This window comes from Oxyura jamaicensis, chromosome 12, assembly GCF_011077185.1.
Source record: "Oxyura jamaicensis isolate SHBP4307 breed ruddy duck chromosome 12, BPBGC_Ojam_1.0, whole genome shotgun sequence".
Taxonomy (NCBI): domain Eukaryota; kingdom Metazoa; phylum Chordata; class Aves; order Anseriformes; family Anatidae; genus Oxyura; species Oxyura jamaicensis.
In genome coordinates, this window is record NC_048904.1 from 66,746 (window position 1) to 81,468 (window position 14,723).

General features: G+C 42.2%; 1 protein-coding gene across 2 annotated transcripts in view; it reads left to right on the forward strand.

Moving 5' to 3' along the window:
• The first annotated feature begins 155 nt into the window (after positions 1 to 155).
• Positions 156 to 14,723, forward strand: part of IL17RD (interleukin 17 receptor D) — a 50,804-nt gene continuing 36,236 nt past the window's right edge. The window contains exon 1 of one of the 2 annotated variants that reach the window (XM_035338196.1): positions 156 to 373. In XM_035338196.1, the coding sequence (XP_035194087.1) occupies positions 257 to 373 (117 nt within the window). In that variant the 5' untranslated portion in view covers positions 156 to 256. The remainder of the gene's footprint in view (positions 374 to 14,723) is intronic. The other variant, XM_035338197.1, reaches the window with a different exon arrangement.

The following is a 14,723-nucleotide window of genomic DNA, read 5'->3' on the forward strand; positions in this document are numbered from 1 at the left end:
GAGAGAGAGAGAGAGAGAGAGAGAGAGAGAGAGAGAGAGAGAGAGAGCAGCCCAAAAGCAGCTGCGAGCTGCCTCCAGATCCCTCATGACTGGGCGGGGCGGCGGGAGCAGCCCCCTTGGCCGCGAGCAGGGCCGAGCCGGCCCCGGCGAGGAGGAGCCCTCCGGGCCGTGAAGGACCGAGCCGTGCAGAGCCGGGCCCACATCCCGCACGCCCGCGGCTGCCCCCTGCGGTGCCCGCGCGGTGACGGCAGGCAGCATGGCCCCCGGGCCGCGGCTCGGCGCCCTGTTCACGGCGCTCCTCGCCGGCCTGGCAGGGGCTGCCCCGGGGCCCGGCGGCAGGAGGGGCTCGGCGGAAGGCTCTTGCGGAGGGCGGGTGAGAGGGGCCGGGGGGCACGGGAGGGGAGAGCGCAGGGGGTCCCCGGGCTCTGTGGGGCCGAGAACGGGCGTGTGGGGAGCGATGGGGGGAAGGGAGTGAAGGGTGGGCTGCGGGCTACGCCTTTTGTTCCCGGTGCTGCCGTTCCCTGCTGTCAGGCTCTGGGCTGCGTTTCCTTCCACTTTGCTGTGTTTGAGTGAGGTGTACTGTTCGGTTCTGTGCGAGTACAAGCGCAGTCGGAGCGCGGCGATGCGGGGACGCCAGCGGCTTTGAGGCTTTGCCGTTTTGTTGGGGTGTCAGCCGTGGTTTCTCTGGCCTCGGGTCACATCTTGCACGATCCGGACCGCGACGCAGTCCGGGGGTCCACAAGGGTCAGCGGAGGGAGGCGAGAGGGTTGGAAGAACGTGTGAAAAGCGGGGAACAACAGACTTCTGATAAAGCTTCAGGCTTAAACCTTTGTTCCGGATGGACCTGTTGAAGGCTAGACTCCTCTGCTGGCTCTTTTTAACTGAAGATCCCAAATAAAACACTTGGGCTCAGTGCGCCCCTTGTGCGATCCCCAGGGCGAGGCAGGATGCGCTGCTGGGGCGCAGGGCCCGCTCTGTACCTTTCTGTCCCACTTTGCATTGAGCTGTTGTGTGAGCAACCTGTTAACTTAACTACCTGTTAAGTCACAGCACTTTTGTACTTCACCTTGACACTTGTAGAAACGCGCTGGGTTTATTTTTGCTTACATAATTACTGTCATGTGCGTCTGAATGCACCAGAATCCCCTCAATATAAATCTTTTAGATTAGTAGAAACTTTTTTTTTTTTCAAATTACCGTGAAAAAGCTTTGTCTTGCTCGCTCACAACAAACCTAACACTTTAATTTCTAAAATATTTGTAATGGCTTGTTTCTGTTGTGTTTTTTTTTTGCTATATTTTTCTGTTATGTATATCTGAACTAGGAAGCTCAGACTTCCCCTGACAACTGATCAGATATCTTGTCTGATTGGTTAGATATAGCTTCATGGTCTCGATTTTTGTAATACCACTTTTGCTTATGATTGCCTACCAGGGCAACATTTGTTAGAGTAATGACTGCAGGATGGTACCCATTGCATCAGTTAGGTGGTATTTATCTGCATGTAAGTTGTGAGTAGATTTGACATGCTAGCAAGTGACTGATGGCCCCTCTAACACATTGTCTACTCTGGGCCAGGGCTGCCTTTGAAGTAGTACCCTGTAGGAAGTAAAGAGACTATTTGCTCTATTAAAATTCCTTGGTATTTCCTCTGTTTAACCACAGGCCACTTCCCCTCTGCCACTCTAAACACTGTGGGGACACTGACTGATTGAAAAGACACAAGCCCTGAAGTAACTGTATCCTATTGAAACAGAGATTCTTATTGCAGGTTATTTGTAAGTAGTGTCTAATTAATGTGCGTTAAGGATGTGAATAAATCTTAACATTTTATATGGAGAAAGACACGCCATGAGAATGTCTGGCATGTATTAAATGAAGCAATTAAATTGAAGGTAATTCTCAGTGGCATACATTATCTAGAAAAAAATTGGTTAACTTCTTTAACAAAAAAATAAATTGGATAGCTGACTGTATCTGCACTTAGATACATGCGTTGGATAGTTTCCTGTGCTAAAGCTGTGATTGTGCAATGTACTTCTCACCCCTGGTCAATCTGTTTAATTGTTTGAGTATTGTTTTTTGAAAATCTGCATTTAGTTCCATCAAGGTGCATTTACACAAGTAATTCTAATTTTCTTCTCACTCTGTGAAATACAGTTTTTCATTTTCCTCAATATGGTGTGGCAGTAAAAGCTTGACTTGATGAGACCTTGCAATCTTATTATCTTAGTTTGGGCTATGATTATAAGATTGCGAGGAGGACGTATTTGGTATTTTGATTCATAGCTCCTGAAATTATTCTTAATAGTTAATGTTCTCAAAACTAAAGGCATTTAATATTTTTACAACTTACATTGCAAAACACATACCTGTATTTATTGTTTTCTGTAGCAATGCTTTAGTATGGGTCTTGCAAGCTCAGCATGTCTGCAGCAGTAATTCAGTTAATATTAGAATGTGTAACTTAAAGAATGCTACTAACAATTAGAAGGGATTTCAATGGATCCAGGATTTTAGAGTGTGGATTGACTTCGCTAAGTGCAGGATTTCTTTCATTGATGTTTAACAGCAACTTTAATGTATTCCTACACTTAACATTATTTCAGATTAAGGTAGAACATTTGCTTAAAGCAGAATAGTATTGCAAAGTAGCTTTCCATATGGATGATCTTACCACATCATATGCATACCTTTATCCAGGAAAACATAAACCAGGGGAGGGCCTCTTTTAATCTAGAAAAAGTATGTCCACATGGGGAGCTACTCTGGAGAAGTATGCTCTGATTTTTTTTTTTTTTTTTTCATTCTATAAACAAGATGTGAGGGAAGTCAGAATTGGTCTCTGATGTTGATTTGAATATATTTCACATTCATTTATTTGGTGTTAAACACATGGGCAACTTTACTCTCTAGTTGTTTTGTAGATTCTAATGGGAGTATACACATGAGTAAATTTTTTTCATATGTTTAATTCCCCTGAAGATCCTAGCACTGAACCGTGTTCAGTATAAAGCTTAACATTAATGAGACTGTATGATGAGAAAATAAACACAGCGTTTTAGCAAACCTCTTTTTCCACCCACCTCTGGTTAGCAGAGAGTTGTAACTTTCTTTGCTAAGTAAAGTTTATCAGACACACTGGGGGCTCTCTGTTCCCCTGCATTCTCCCCTCAAATGCTTCCTGTGTCATCATCTATGTTCCTTATGTAAGGAGCTTTCTATATCCACCTGTTTTATAGCAGAGACTCTGAAGATGCCCCGTTTTCTATCATTCCACTATCAGGAGCTCTATCTGCCCCTCTGCTTCTTTAGGCTTATGCCCAGCACACAATCGTTCTTCTCTACAGCTAGGGTTTTTCTAAGCACAGACATAAGTCATGCCCAAACAATTTTCCCATGCATTGGGAACTTTATCTGGGAGGAAGAATGCCTTGTAAAATAATAAGAAATAACCTAAGAGATTAGTTTCCTCCCTTTATTTCTTATTATTTTCCAGAAGTTAAAGAATCAGTTTTTTCTCTTTCAGGGTATGTAAAAATTTCAAAGGGTGTTGGACAGAGGACAGACCTGAGATGGAGTGTAGTGGAAAAGGTGTTAATGGTCGCCATCAGGCAGTTCTTTAACTTACAGACAATTCCTGAATTGGTGGAAAGCGCTGCAGATCAGATGCCATTCTGTATTCTTGTGGTGGGTTTACGTGGCAAGGTTTTGGTTTTGGTAGCAGGGGAACAGCCTTGCAGGTGCTAAGGTCAGTGAAGAAGGAGAGGAAGAGGTGCTCCAGGTGCCAGAGCAGAAGTCACCTGCGGCCTGTGGTGAGGACCATGGTGAAGCAGGCTGTCCCCCTGCAGCCCATGGAGTACCACGGTGGAGCAGGGTTCCACGCTGCAGCCCATGGAGGAGACCACGGTGGAGCAGGTGGGCCTGCACTGATGGAGGCTGCAGCCTGTGGAAGACCCCTGCCGGAGCAGATTCCGGGCTGGACCTGTAGCTCTTGGAGAGGAGACCACGCCGGAGCAGGTGACCCAGCAGGAGCTGCTGCCCGTGGGCGATCCAGGTTGGAGCAGTTTGCTCCTGAGGGATGGACCTTGTGGTACGGACCCATATCTGGAGCAGTTCTTGAAGAGCTGCTGCCTGTGGGCAGCCCACGTCGGATCAGTTCAACAAGGACTTCTCCCCAGGGCTCACCAGGTTGCCTAAGGAGAGGTGAACCAGCCCGGGTCGGAAATGGAGCAGGTCAAAACTCCCATGCCGGTCAGCAGCAGGATCGTGCCTGTGAATAGCCACTGCAGCGTAGCCTGCACAACACAGAGAGACACAGGCTCCTGACTCAGCATAGGAAAATAGTAAGATTTATTGCCTATTACTATCAAGCTAGAGAAGCGAGAAACAAAGGAAAGAAACCAAAAGCACCTTTCCCCCTCCCCCCCCCATCCACCCTCTTCCACCTCCTCCCCCAAGGCAGTGCAGAGGAACAGGGGAATGTGGGTTGTGGTCAGTCTATAGCGCTTCTTCACCACTCCTTCTCGGTCACTTTCGTCCCCTCTGCTGTGGGGTCCCTCCCATGGGATGCAGTCCTTGGTGAACTGATCCAGCGTGGGCTGCCCACAGGCAGCAGCTGCTCCAGATACGGGTCCATCGCTCAGGAGCAAACTGCTCCAACCTGGATCCCCCACGGGCAGCAGCTCCTGCTGGGTCACCTGCTCCTGCGTGGTCTCCTCTCCACAAGTTACAGGTCCGGCCCAGAATCTGCTCCGGCAGGGGTCTTCCACAGGCTGCAGCCTCCATCAGTGCAGGCCCACCTGCTCCACCATGGTCTCCTCCATGGGCTGCAGTGTGGAACCCTGCTCCACTGTGGTACTCCATGGGCTGCAGGGGGACAGCCTGCTGTGGTGGTTTTACCGTGCTAGGCAGCTGAACACCAGAACCACTCTCTCACTCCCCCTCCTCAGATGAGAAGGGGAAGAAGTAAAGGAAAGAACAACTCATGGGTTGAGATAAGGATAATTTAATTAAAGAGAAAATATATTATTAAGGAAATATTATTAATTAAACAATTCAACTAAAGGGTAAAAGGGGAAAGGGAAAGAGGGAGGGGAAAAGGGAATAACAAAACAAACCAAGTAAAGGCTATGTGGAAGTGCAGAGGAAAAGAAATTACTCTCTACTTCCCACAAATGGGCAATACTTGGCCACGTCCTTGAAGCAGGGCCTCAACGCACATAGGTGGTGTTCAGGAGGAGGACAGACATTTTCGCAACGAGAGCCCAACCCTCCCCTCTTCTTCCTTTTTCCACCTTTTATTGCTGAGTGTGACATCATATGGTATGGAATATCCCTTTGGTTGATTTAGGTCAGCTGCCCTGGGGATGTTTCTTTCTCACTTTTTGCCCACCCCCTAGGAGGGTCAGAGAGAGTCCTGATGCTGTGCCAGCACTTCTCAGCAGCAGACGCAACACCGGTGTGATACCGCTGCTGTTCTAGCTACAAGTGCAGAGCGCAGCACTGTATGGGCTGCTGCAGGGAAAGTTAACATCCCAGCCATACCCAGTACACCTGCTTCACCATGGTCCTCACCACAGCCACAGGGGACTTCTGCTCTGGCGCCTGGAGCACCTTCACTGATCTTGGCACTTCATATTGATGCCAGCCTTAGTGCGGACGCAAGCTTGGCACAGCGGGCGTACATGCTAAGGCTGGCATCAATATGAAAAGGACTGTGGTGGTTTTACTCGGGTGGGTGGCCAAGCTCCACCACAACCGCTCTTTCACTCCCCCTCCTCAAAGAGGAACAGGGAGAAAATATCATGAAAAGGGCTCAAGGGTTGAGAAAAGGACGAGGAGATTGCGCAGTAATTATCGTGACAGGCAAAACAGACTCAGCATAGGGAGATAATAAGATTTATTGCCTATTACTAACAAACTAGAGAAGCAAGATACAAAGGAAAGAAACCAAAAACACCTCCCCCCATCCACCCTCTTCCACCTCCTAAAAGTGTTCTAAAATCATTTTTCTGATTTTTTTTTTTTTTCCCTCTCCACTGGCATATAGAACGATGCAATGGCATTTTAGAATTCATTAGATGTGTCACTTCAAGCTTAGTGCATTTCTCTCATTAGATGTAACTCAACATGTTAAGTGCAAAGCTTTGCAAGCATGGTCGGTCATGCAGGTAAGCATCTGTATTACTTTTGTTTAGCTTAAAACTTGGCTTCAAACTTTTTTTTTTTTTGAATGTCGTTAATCAGGCAATGTTAGCAAATTTTTACAGTTAGCCATTTTTACTCTAGTGTCAGAAAGTGTTAATGACAGTCTTGCCTATTTAAGTTAATTTAGAAATGCACAAAGTAACCCAAGTCCATTACTATTAAAATAAGCAGATAAATGTTTATTGGGGAGCTTAACAGACTAAAGAGTTTAAATTCTGTGTTTCCAGATCAAGCAAACACAGAGCCAAGAGAACAAAATTATGGAAACTTAAGCATGCTTATGTCATTGACATTAACCCTCAGCGTTAACAACAAAAACGTATATTTCCTTGTGTGTTGCTGTTGGGAAATGAGAATATGTTGCTAATTAATAAGCTGTGTATGGTACTAATTAATAAGCTGTTGACCCAACAAGATTTCTGTAGTTGAAGTCTCTTAGGACTGTTAGAGATTTGATTCATTTCCCCTTGAGACCATGTCAGTTTAAATGTTAAACTCCACTCCTTGCCTTACTCCCTCGCCCCCCAATCTGCTTTTGAGTAAGTAGAAGCACAGTAACTACAAGCAGACTTGTTAATTTAAAATCTTGAGGCAGTTATTTTTGAACAAGTTCTTTAATAGATTAATACTTCCTAGTCCACTGCTGAAATGATGTTAAGCAGTTGTGATTAGACAATACTAGCTTTTCTTTGGTTAATTATTTGTTAATGTTAAAGTAAGATGGATGTTACTTAATTAAAACTGCAACATTTAAAGGCTGTTTAATAAGGACCAGCTGTCTTTTCCAACAGATCTGTCTAAAGATGATAGAACAGCTTTGATGTGAACTTGCCTGCTTAATTCTGCTCTAAGGCTGAATTTTACCCATAAATTTAGTATGTTGTTTGGAAGCCAGCAAGATAACAGGAGTGTAAAGCATTACTAGAGAACCATTAATATTGAATACCATTTTAAATTTATAATAATTATATATTCTTGTTTTTTAAAACCTATTGATTTGTTATATTGCTACTAACGTAATGAGTGTATTTGTACTTTTTTTCTGAAACTTTAAGTTTATGCTGCTGTTTCTGTACATGTCTTGTTTTTATGTATGAAAGTGAACGTTGCCCATAAATGCTTTGCACATAAAATTATATCAAATGAATGGAGGTTATATCCTTCTCCCTGTATTAATCATGAAATATTTTATGGAAGAAGTACAAGCTACAGTATACTAAAAAGAAGGAACAATGGCTAGGTCAGTACATATTATGTGCTTTATTTTAGATTAGGATAATTTGATACCCTTTTTAAGGATCAGAACTTAAGTGCAAACTTGAAAAAAAAAAAAAAAGATTTTATTCTTACACGTGAGGCATTGTACAACTTCTGTCTTGTCTAGCTATTTGTCTTTTCCAGCTCTCCTCAGGAGGAGTCAACTCATGTTGACACCCAAAGCTTCTACAAGTTGTTCCCAAAGAGACATCAGTCAAATATATGCTTAAGTTAGGAGAGTACTGTCTTATGCTAGTAATGGATAGACTCATTTCTGTAGTTTCGCTGCAATATCTGTTTAACAGAAACAATATATATTATGGATTTGATTAACAAAAGTCTGCTAGCCAAGTTTTAAGTGTGTATTTTTACATGCTTGAACCTATATTGCTTAATAAATTCTACATTCAAGAACTAAGACAATTCCTGGATCTATTTAAAAAAAAAAAAAAAAAAAAAAAAGTATTGGTGATTTCGGTGGATTGGTGAGGATATTCCATAGTTAGTACCCTTTATGAAATTCTTGTACTGTTTTATACAAAACGTGCAATTTTTGGAAGTGAGTCATAAACTCCATCTAGAAGGAGGATCATTAAACGTGAGATATTTATGATGAGGCAAGTGACAGCAGCTGGCAGTCCAGCAGTAATTGTCACATGCTTGTGCAGAGCTTGACTAAGTCTTCATCCCTGCCAAGTGCAGTCTTCAGACTTCCAAACAGAGCAGAGTTGAAGGTGGCAGAGCTGGAAAGAACACCAGAAGAGATTGTCAGGGTAGAAACAGAATAAGATGAGGCACAGCTGGTAATTCTGGAATAAGTTCTAAAACATGGACAGATCAGATCAAGTAGATACTCTAAGAATACACTTCAGAGATTTCTCTAAAACCAGGAAAAAATAAAACAACACTGCCCTCCCCCCTGCCCTTTTTGAAGGTGAACATCAAGGTGGATGGATTCCCTCTGTTGTCTTAGAAAAGTAGTTGTCTGTTCCTGCCAGAGACATCCAGCATATAAACTTCTCTGTTCCTTCTTCAACCTGAGTTACCAGCAGTGATACTAGATGTGCTCCTTAATCTTTAATAACCAGGTTAAAAAAAGTTAAGTATGAAATCATTTTCACAGCATGCTGTGAATAATTAAGACTGGCCTTGTGGCTAGAAAACTCTTCTGAAAGGCTTGTGTGGAGGTGAAATAAGAACCACAAGTTTAAGTAGCAACCTGCAGTTGTGCACGGTGTAGAACAGGGCAGGGCTTCTTTTCTTCTCAATACTTTTTGCTTGTTCGTTTCACTGGTGGAAAATTTTGACTGTGTGTAGCCACCAGGACATCTTGGGAGAGGGCCACGGATTTCTAGGGCACACAGGATGAAAAATTAGTGCTTACCTGCTGCATAAAAAACACGTTGATGCTGTCTGCAAGACAAGTGAGCAAAGCTTTCAATAAAGTGTCAAAATGTGTTAGTAGTGTGTAAGTAGATACTGACTATATGGAATATATGTCATAGTGATCTGTTAAATAAGTGTTATGATCCTTTTTTGTGTTTCTGAAATGTAAAGCTGTAGGTACATGAGCATCCTTTATTTTTCTTGTTTTTGTGGCTCTGGTCTTGGGCTGTTATTCAGCAAGACATTAAATCTAGTTTTAGGGCACATCACTCATTCTGCTTCTATTAACATGTTCAGCAAAATGTGAGGGGTAGCTTTGTGTGAGGAGATTTCATTTTAGATCAAGTATCATCATCTCCTTCTGCAGGCCTGAAAGCTCAAACTCAGAAATGTGTGCTCCGGTTACCGCAAGAGAACTAGAGTTGTACGTATCCCTGACTGATCTGAATCCAAGTTGAACCACTTGGTGCTCGAACAATGTAGAGGTGGACCGGAAATGATGGCCTCTGTGGTGAAAGATGCACCTTCTGGCTGGCAGCATGACCTCTGCAAGCCTTTGAGTCCACACGTGGCCCCTGCTTTTTCCTTAACAAGTCTTGTACAGTGCACAGAGTGTCACAGAAGCCATTGTAACATCTCCAGAGAAGTGCTGTTGAACTGTGTTCTGTTTTCTGTAACCTTTGTATTCTGATGGCCTGACATATAAAGAACAAACTTCTGTCCATGATTGACAGAAACTGTAAGGGACAAATGAGGAGCATGCAGAGTTCAAAGGGCTCCAACTAAATCTGTGTATGAGGTCATAAATTGCTACGAACTGTGAGAATTAACATTAACAACTGGACAACATCAAACTAAGTCTTGAGTCTGCCACGTGGAGGAAATAAGCATGCAGTTCTACTTGGGACTGCATGTTCTCTTTTAAGGTTTCTAAATAATTTGTCTATCTACGTGTGATATTTTTCCCCACAAAATTGTGCGATATCCATTTTTACACTCACTCTAATATGGCAATGTCAGATTTTCCTCGTGGTTGGTGGGCAAACTTAGATTTTAATTTCTGACCTTCCCTGTGTTCTTCACTCTTATATCAGTGGGAGGAACTAGATATTTCTGATCTTACTTCTGACTACATTCAAATCCAACCATGCAATCAGTGACTTCTCTGACTTTTTTTGTATACGGCTGTGGGAAAATTCCTGGTTGGCTGGCTATGAATTAATGAAAATCCTTAGAATGCTTCACTAATGATGGCTCCTGTGGCTTTAAAAATGCTATTCCCTTTTTTAATTTGAGGGAGGTCACAGAGGTTTACAGAAACTAAGAAAAGAAAACATCTGGTCGTGCTCTGCTGATGACTGCTTTTGTGTGAAGAAAAGTTATGGCATCTCCCCAGCATCAAACACATTCAAGGTGATCCTTTCTCAGAACTCTGCAATAATAGTTTTCACTCAAACTGTGTTTTCTAGTTAATTTTGCTTTGTATTTTCAAATGGAGGATGTTAGACTTAACCAAGACACGGGAACTGCAAACTTGTTTTCACTTAAAAGTGTACCCTGCCTTTATAAAATAAACTTCTTTGGAGTTTTATACTTACAATGTAGACAATAATTATGTATATTTCTAATATTTTTCTTTAAATGTGTGAAACTCTAAGATAAAAACAACCCGGGAGGTAAAACTTTAGAATACATTAAATTAACAGTTTCTTTTTTTTTTTTTTTTTTGGTAGATGATACCATAATGAAGTTTGGTTTCATCAGTTTGTGCTTAAAGTTCCAAGGAGTGATCTGACTTGTAGAAGTCCTTTTTCTCTAATTTTAATTTTACAGGTTAAAAAATGACTTTTTAGTTTGGCAGATTAGATTTATGCGCAAATTTAGTTGAGCTAGTAGGAATGCATAATCAGAGAATGTTTAGGTCCAAACAGTAAATCTAAATGGTTAAAACTAGGAGTTATCAGCTGCTCAGTTAAACATGTGTATTCCAGGTGTGACTGGCCTGCATTCAGGAAGCATAAAAAATACAGCTTTAGAGAGCTTTAATAGTTACATGTCTATTATATCCTATTATATTTTTATTTTCTACAATGATTTAAACAAACTATATGCAGGCCTGAACTTATTTTTCATTTACCTGTGAAAAGAGCACTCTGTTCAGCTTTTCTTTTAAAGATGGAAGTCCGGTGGCTATGAGTGCGTTTCTGTTTTTCTGTGCCACGAGGCTCCTAACTGCGCTGTGAACACCCGAACTCATCCAACCAACCCTGCTCCTGCATGGTCTCCTCGCCACGAGCTACAGGTCCGGCCCGGAATCTGCTCCGGCAAGGGTCTTCTACAGGCCGCAGCCTCCATCAGTGCAGGTCCACCTGCTCCACCATGGTCTCCTCCATGGGCTGCAGCGTGGAACCCTGCTCCACCGTGGTACTCCATGGGCTGCAGGGGGACAGCCTGCTTCACCATGGACCTCACTACAGGCCGCAGGGGACTTTTTCATGTCAGAAGGACGTGAGTTAGGGTGCTGTTCATTTCCAGCGGGTCTTCCCATGTGGAGAGTTTTCAGGCACATCTCTTTGGCACGGGGTGCGCCACAGCAGCAGCACCACGCCAAGGCACCTGAGCTGGGTAGCAGAGGCAGGAGGTGGAATCGTGCTGCTGGCAGAGTGATTTCTGCTGCTCGGGGTTTCTTGATGCTGCCTTCCATTCCTGTGTTGTGCAGCTGTGTCCTGGAACACCCCGTACCGTACACCCTGTACCATGTGCACTCATAGAGTGGTTACTGCACTGGAAATTTACATCTTAGTTTATCCAACAGGCCTGGAGGGGGAGGTTTCATTTTAAAAGCCAGAGGAACTTTGGGTGCAGCTACCCAGACAACAAAGGCCAGCTCTTTCCCCCGCTGCTCAGGTGCTGTCCCGTGTCTTGTCTCAAAGCCCTTGTAAGGCCTGCGTGCACTGCTTCATGATCCTCAGATTTCTACGGGGACTGATGTTATCTGTGTCTGGGCTTCGTCTCTAATTAGAAGCAGTAGAAACAAAACAAGGATGGAAGTTGGAACCAGCAAATTGTGCGGTTTGCCCTGAGCAAAAAGACAACTCTGTCTGGATAAGCCTTAAATATGGTGGGGGCAGGAGGCCTGGCTGAATCACAGAGCTTTTTAGTAAAGTTTTCAATCTTGAGCTGGACTTCCCTTCCAAGTCTTAAAGATACGGGGTATAAATGGGTGATTTCAGGTTGACTCTGTAAGTGTGCACAGATCCTTGGAAGCTTGGAGCAGGATTTCAAAAAATAATGGAGTGCCCTAACTCCTATTAACTTTCAATAGGATTTGTTCTCTTTTGTGGCTCAGGGTGTAGTTACACGTTATATTGACTCACAGTGAAGCTGGTCAGAAATTTTTGCTCCTATCTGCTTCCTCCCGCTTTGGTGTTTGCCCTTCCCTCCCCACCTGGGCTCAGGCACCTGTTTGTGAGCTACATTGTAAATCACACGGTTCAGACCATTTGGGTTGAAAGTATCCCTGCTTCTTTGTCCTTTTCTTGTCACTGTTTGGGTCACTTCAGTCCCCTGGGTGAAGTGAGATCCCCAGGCAGCTGTGCAGAGCATACACTCAGAGGTGCTGAACTACAGCAGAGACTGTGCAGAGGAGCCAGGACCTCCCTGAGCTAATCTGGTGTTGAGGTTGGTGCTCCTTGCAACAGTTGGGATACTTCTAAAATTCCCACCCCTCAGGTCTGTGAATTTAGATACCTTTTAAAAAAAGTTTCATACATGCTCAATATATGAAGTCTAAATTAGAGAAGATTTTGAAAGTATTTTTGATGTGAACATTTTTTTTTTTTTTAATGGTGAATTTCTCACAGGCAAGAAGATGTTAGTGTTTCAGAAGTCACTTCAGGCTCTGTTGAAGTGCAGCCAGCTCTGTCGTGGAATACAGCAGTTCCTCAAGTGCCCAGTACAACCCTTCCTGAGAGGAAATGAAGAGTGGCATATTCATTTGTAACCTGACTTCACTATACACTCTATACACTATGGGTTATGAATTGGGCAGATTAATACTAAAATTATGGGAAGACCCATGCATCTTGCTCTGAAAACAGCAGCTGCTATTGGTACAGAATCTGTGAGCAGATTTGTGGAGTTATGAATACAGTTGAGGATCATTTCCCATTCAAATGCTCTTTGATTTCTTTAATAGCATCAAAATTTTATTAGGCTTCCTGATGCTACTTCCCAGGTCATGTATGAACAACCACAAAAGACGGTCCAAATGCATAGCCAGCTGCTTTAATTATAAAGCAGTATGTAACCTCTTGTTTTGTCTGTTAACAACAGAAACATTTTGCTAAGATACTTTTCAAAGAATATCAGTAACATCTGTTCCAAAACAGTTACAGCTTTGCTTTATTGTTTACATTGTTTTCAGCAAATTGTATTGGTGGAGTTAGTCATTATCTTAACCACAAAAAAAGAACCAAAAAAAATAAGAACCAAAAAAAAAAAAAAAAAAACTAAAGCAAACACCTAACTCAGCCTGACCCATAACAGGTGAAAAGTTGTTATTCCATGCTTCTTCAGAACTTTAATGGAAACAAAACCTTTATCTTTTATTCATAAGTTAAGAATAATGCAGGTTGGGATAGCTTAGGTTTCTCCATATAGTTGCATTTGTAAAAGTAATTCACTAATCGTGCCATTCACTTTTGGGGTCCTTTTTCAGTAAGGACCACTAGCCGTGAAATGTCATGCAGAGGTTTGGAAATGGGACATTCAGCTCACTAAAGAATGAGCTGCATGGACAGAACTTTTTTTTATTATGTTCTGGCAGTAAGTGCAGGAATCGAAGCCAAAAAAAAAAAAAAAAAAAAAAAAGCTTGAACAAAGCCTGGTATCATCTAACAACACGAATGGATATGGTTGGCTATTGTTTTCTGTAGCCACATTACATTTGGTATATATGTTTTAGTTATTGTTTGGTATTTTCCATTCAAACTGCAGAAGTTAATGACATGCAAACTCCATTAGTTTATTTGCAGGCTTTTATTTGGAAAGTTGGTTAGTAGTTAAAGATGTGATTTGTTCCCTGCCCAAAGTGGTTAGGTTTTGTTGCAACAGAGAAAATGATTGTTTTCTCGTTTATATTTTACAATCACATCCAAGTAGTTTTCCTGTTGTAAGTTTTCATTTATATGGGAAGGGAAACTTACTGCTCTTTGGGTCTGCTTCTTTATTTACTACAGTAATCTAATCTTATTTTAATAGTGTTGAAGGTTGAAACTGAACTGGTTTTGTATTCTGTATGGTTTTCATCTTTCCATTCAATGATTTAGGATTAGGTATATATATTTATATAGATTTATATATTCAGTGTAACTTGGATAAGAGGAAGCCAAGTAGGTGATTTAGAGTAGTACATGTTCAATTTAACTTTCTAATCTGTGTATTTAAATGCTTAAGCTCTTAAATCAGGCTTTGCAGTTCTGGCGACTTCTAGAAGCAAACTTTGTTTTTCAGTATAGAGACTTTTATTTGTTAGAAGTGATGGCTTCCTGTGGAAAAAGAAGAGTCTGTGTGTGTGTCTCTTGAAAAAAAAAAAAAAAAAGTTGAAAATATTGTAAAGATTTTTCAAGTATTTTTAAAATCAAGAGACTTTTTTTCATAATTTTATCAAAGTCACATAAACTGTGGCTCTGTTTTTGTTGCACATGCTGAGAGTCTGTGGATAACATTACATTTTTTCAGCATGAAACCAAACACTTCAAATCCCTAAAGCAGTCTCAAATTTATGGTTAATAAAAGAATTTATTGTACTGGATGTCATCTGGTATATCACTCTGGGAACAGAAACTGGCAGTGAGTGGACAGGAAAT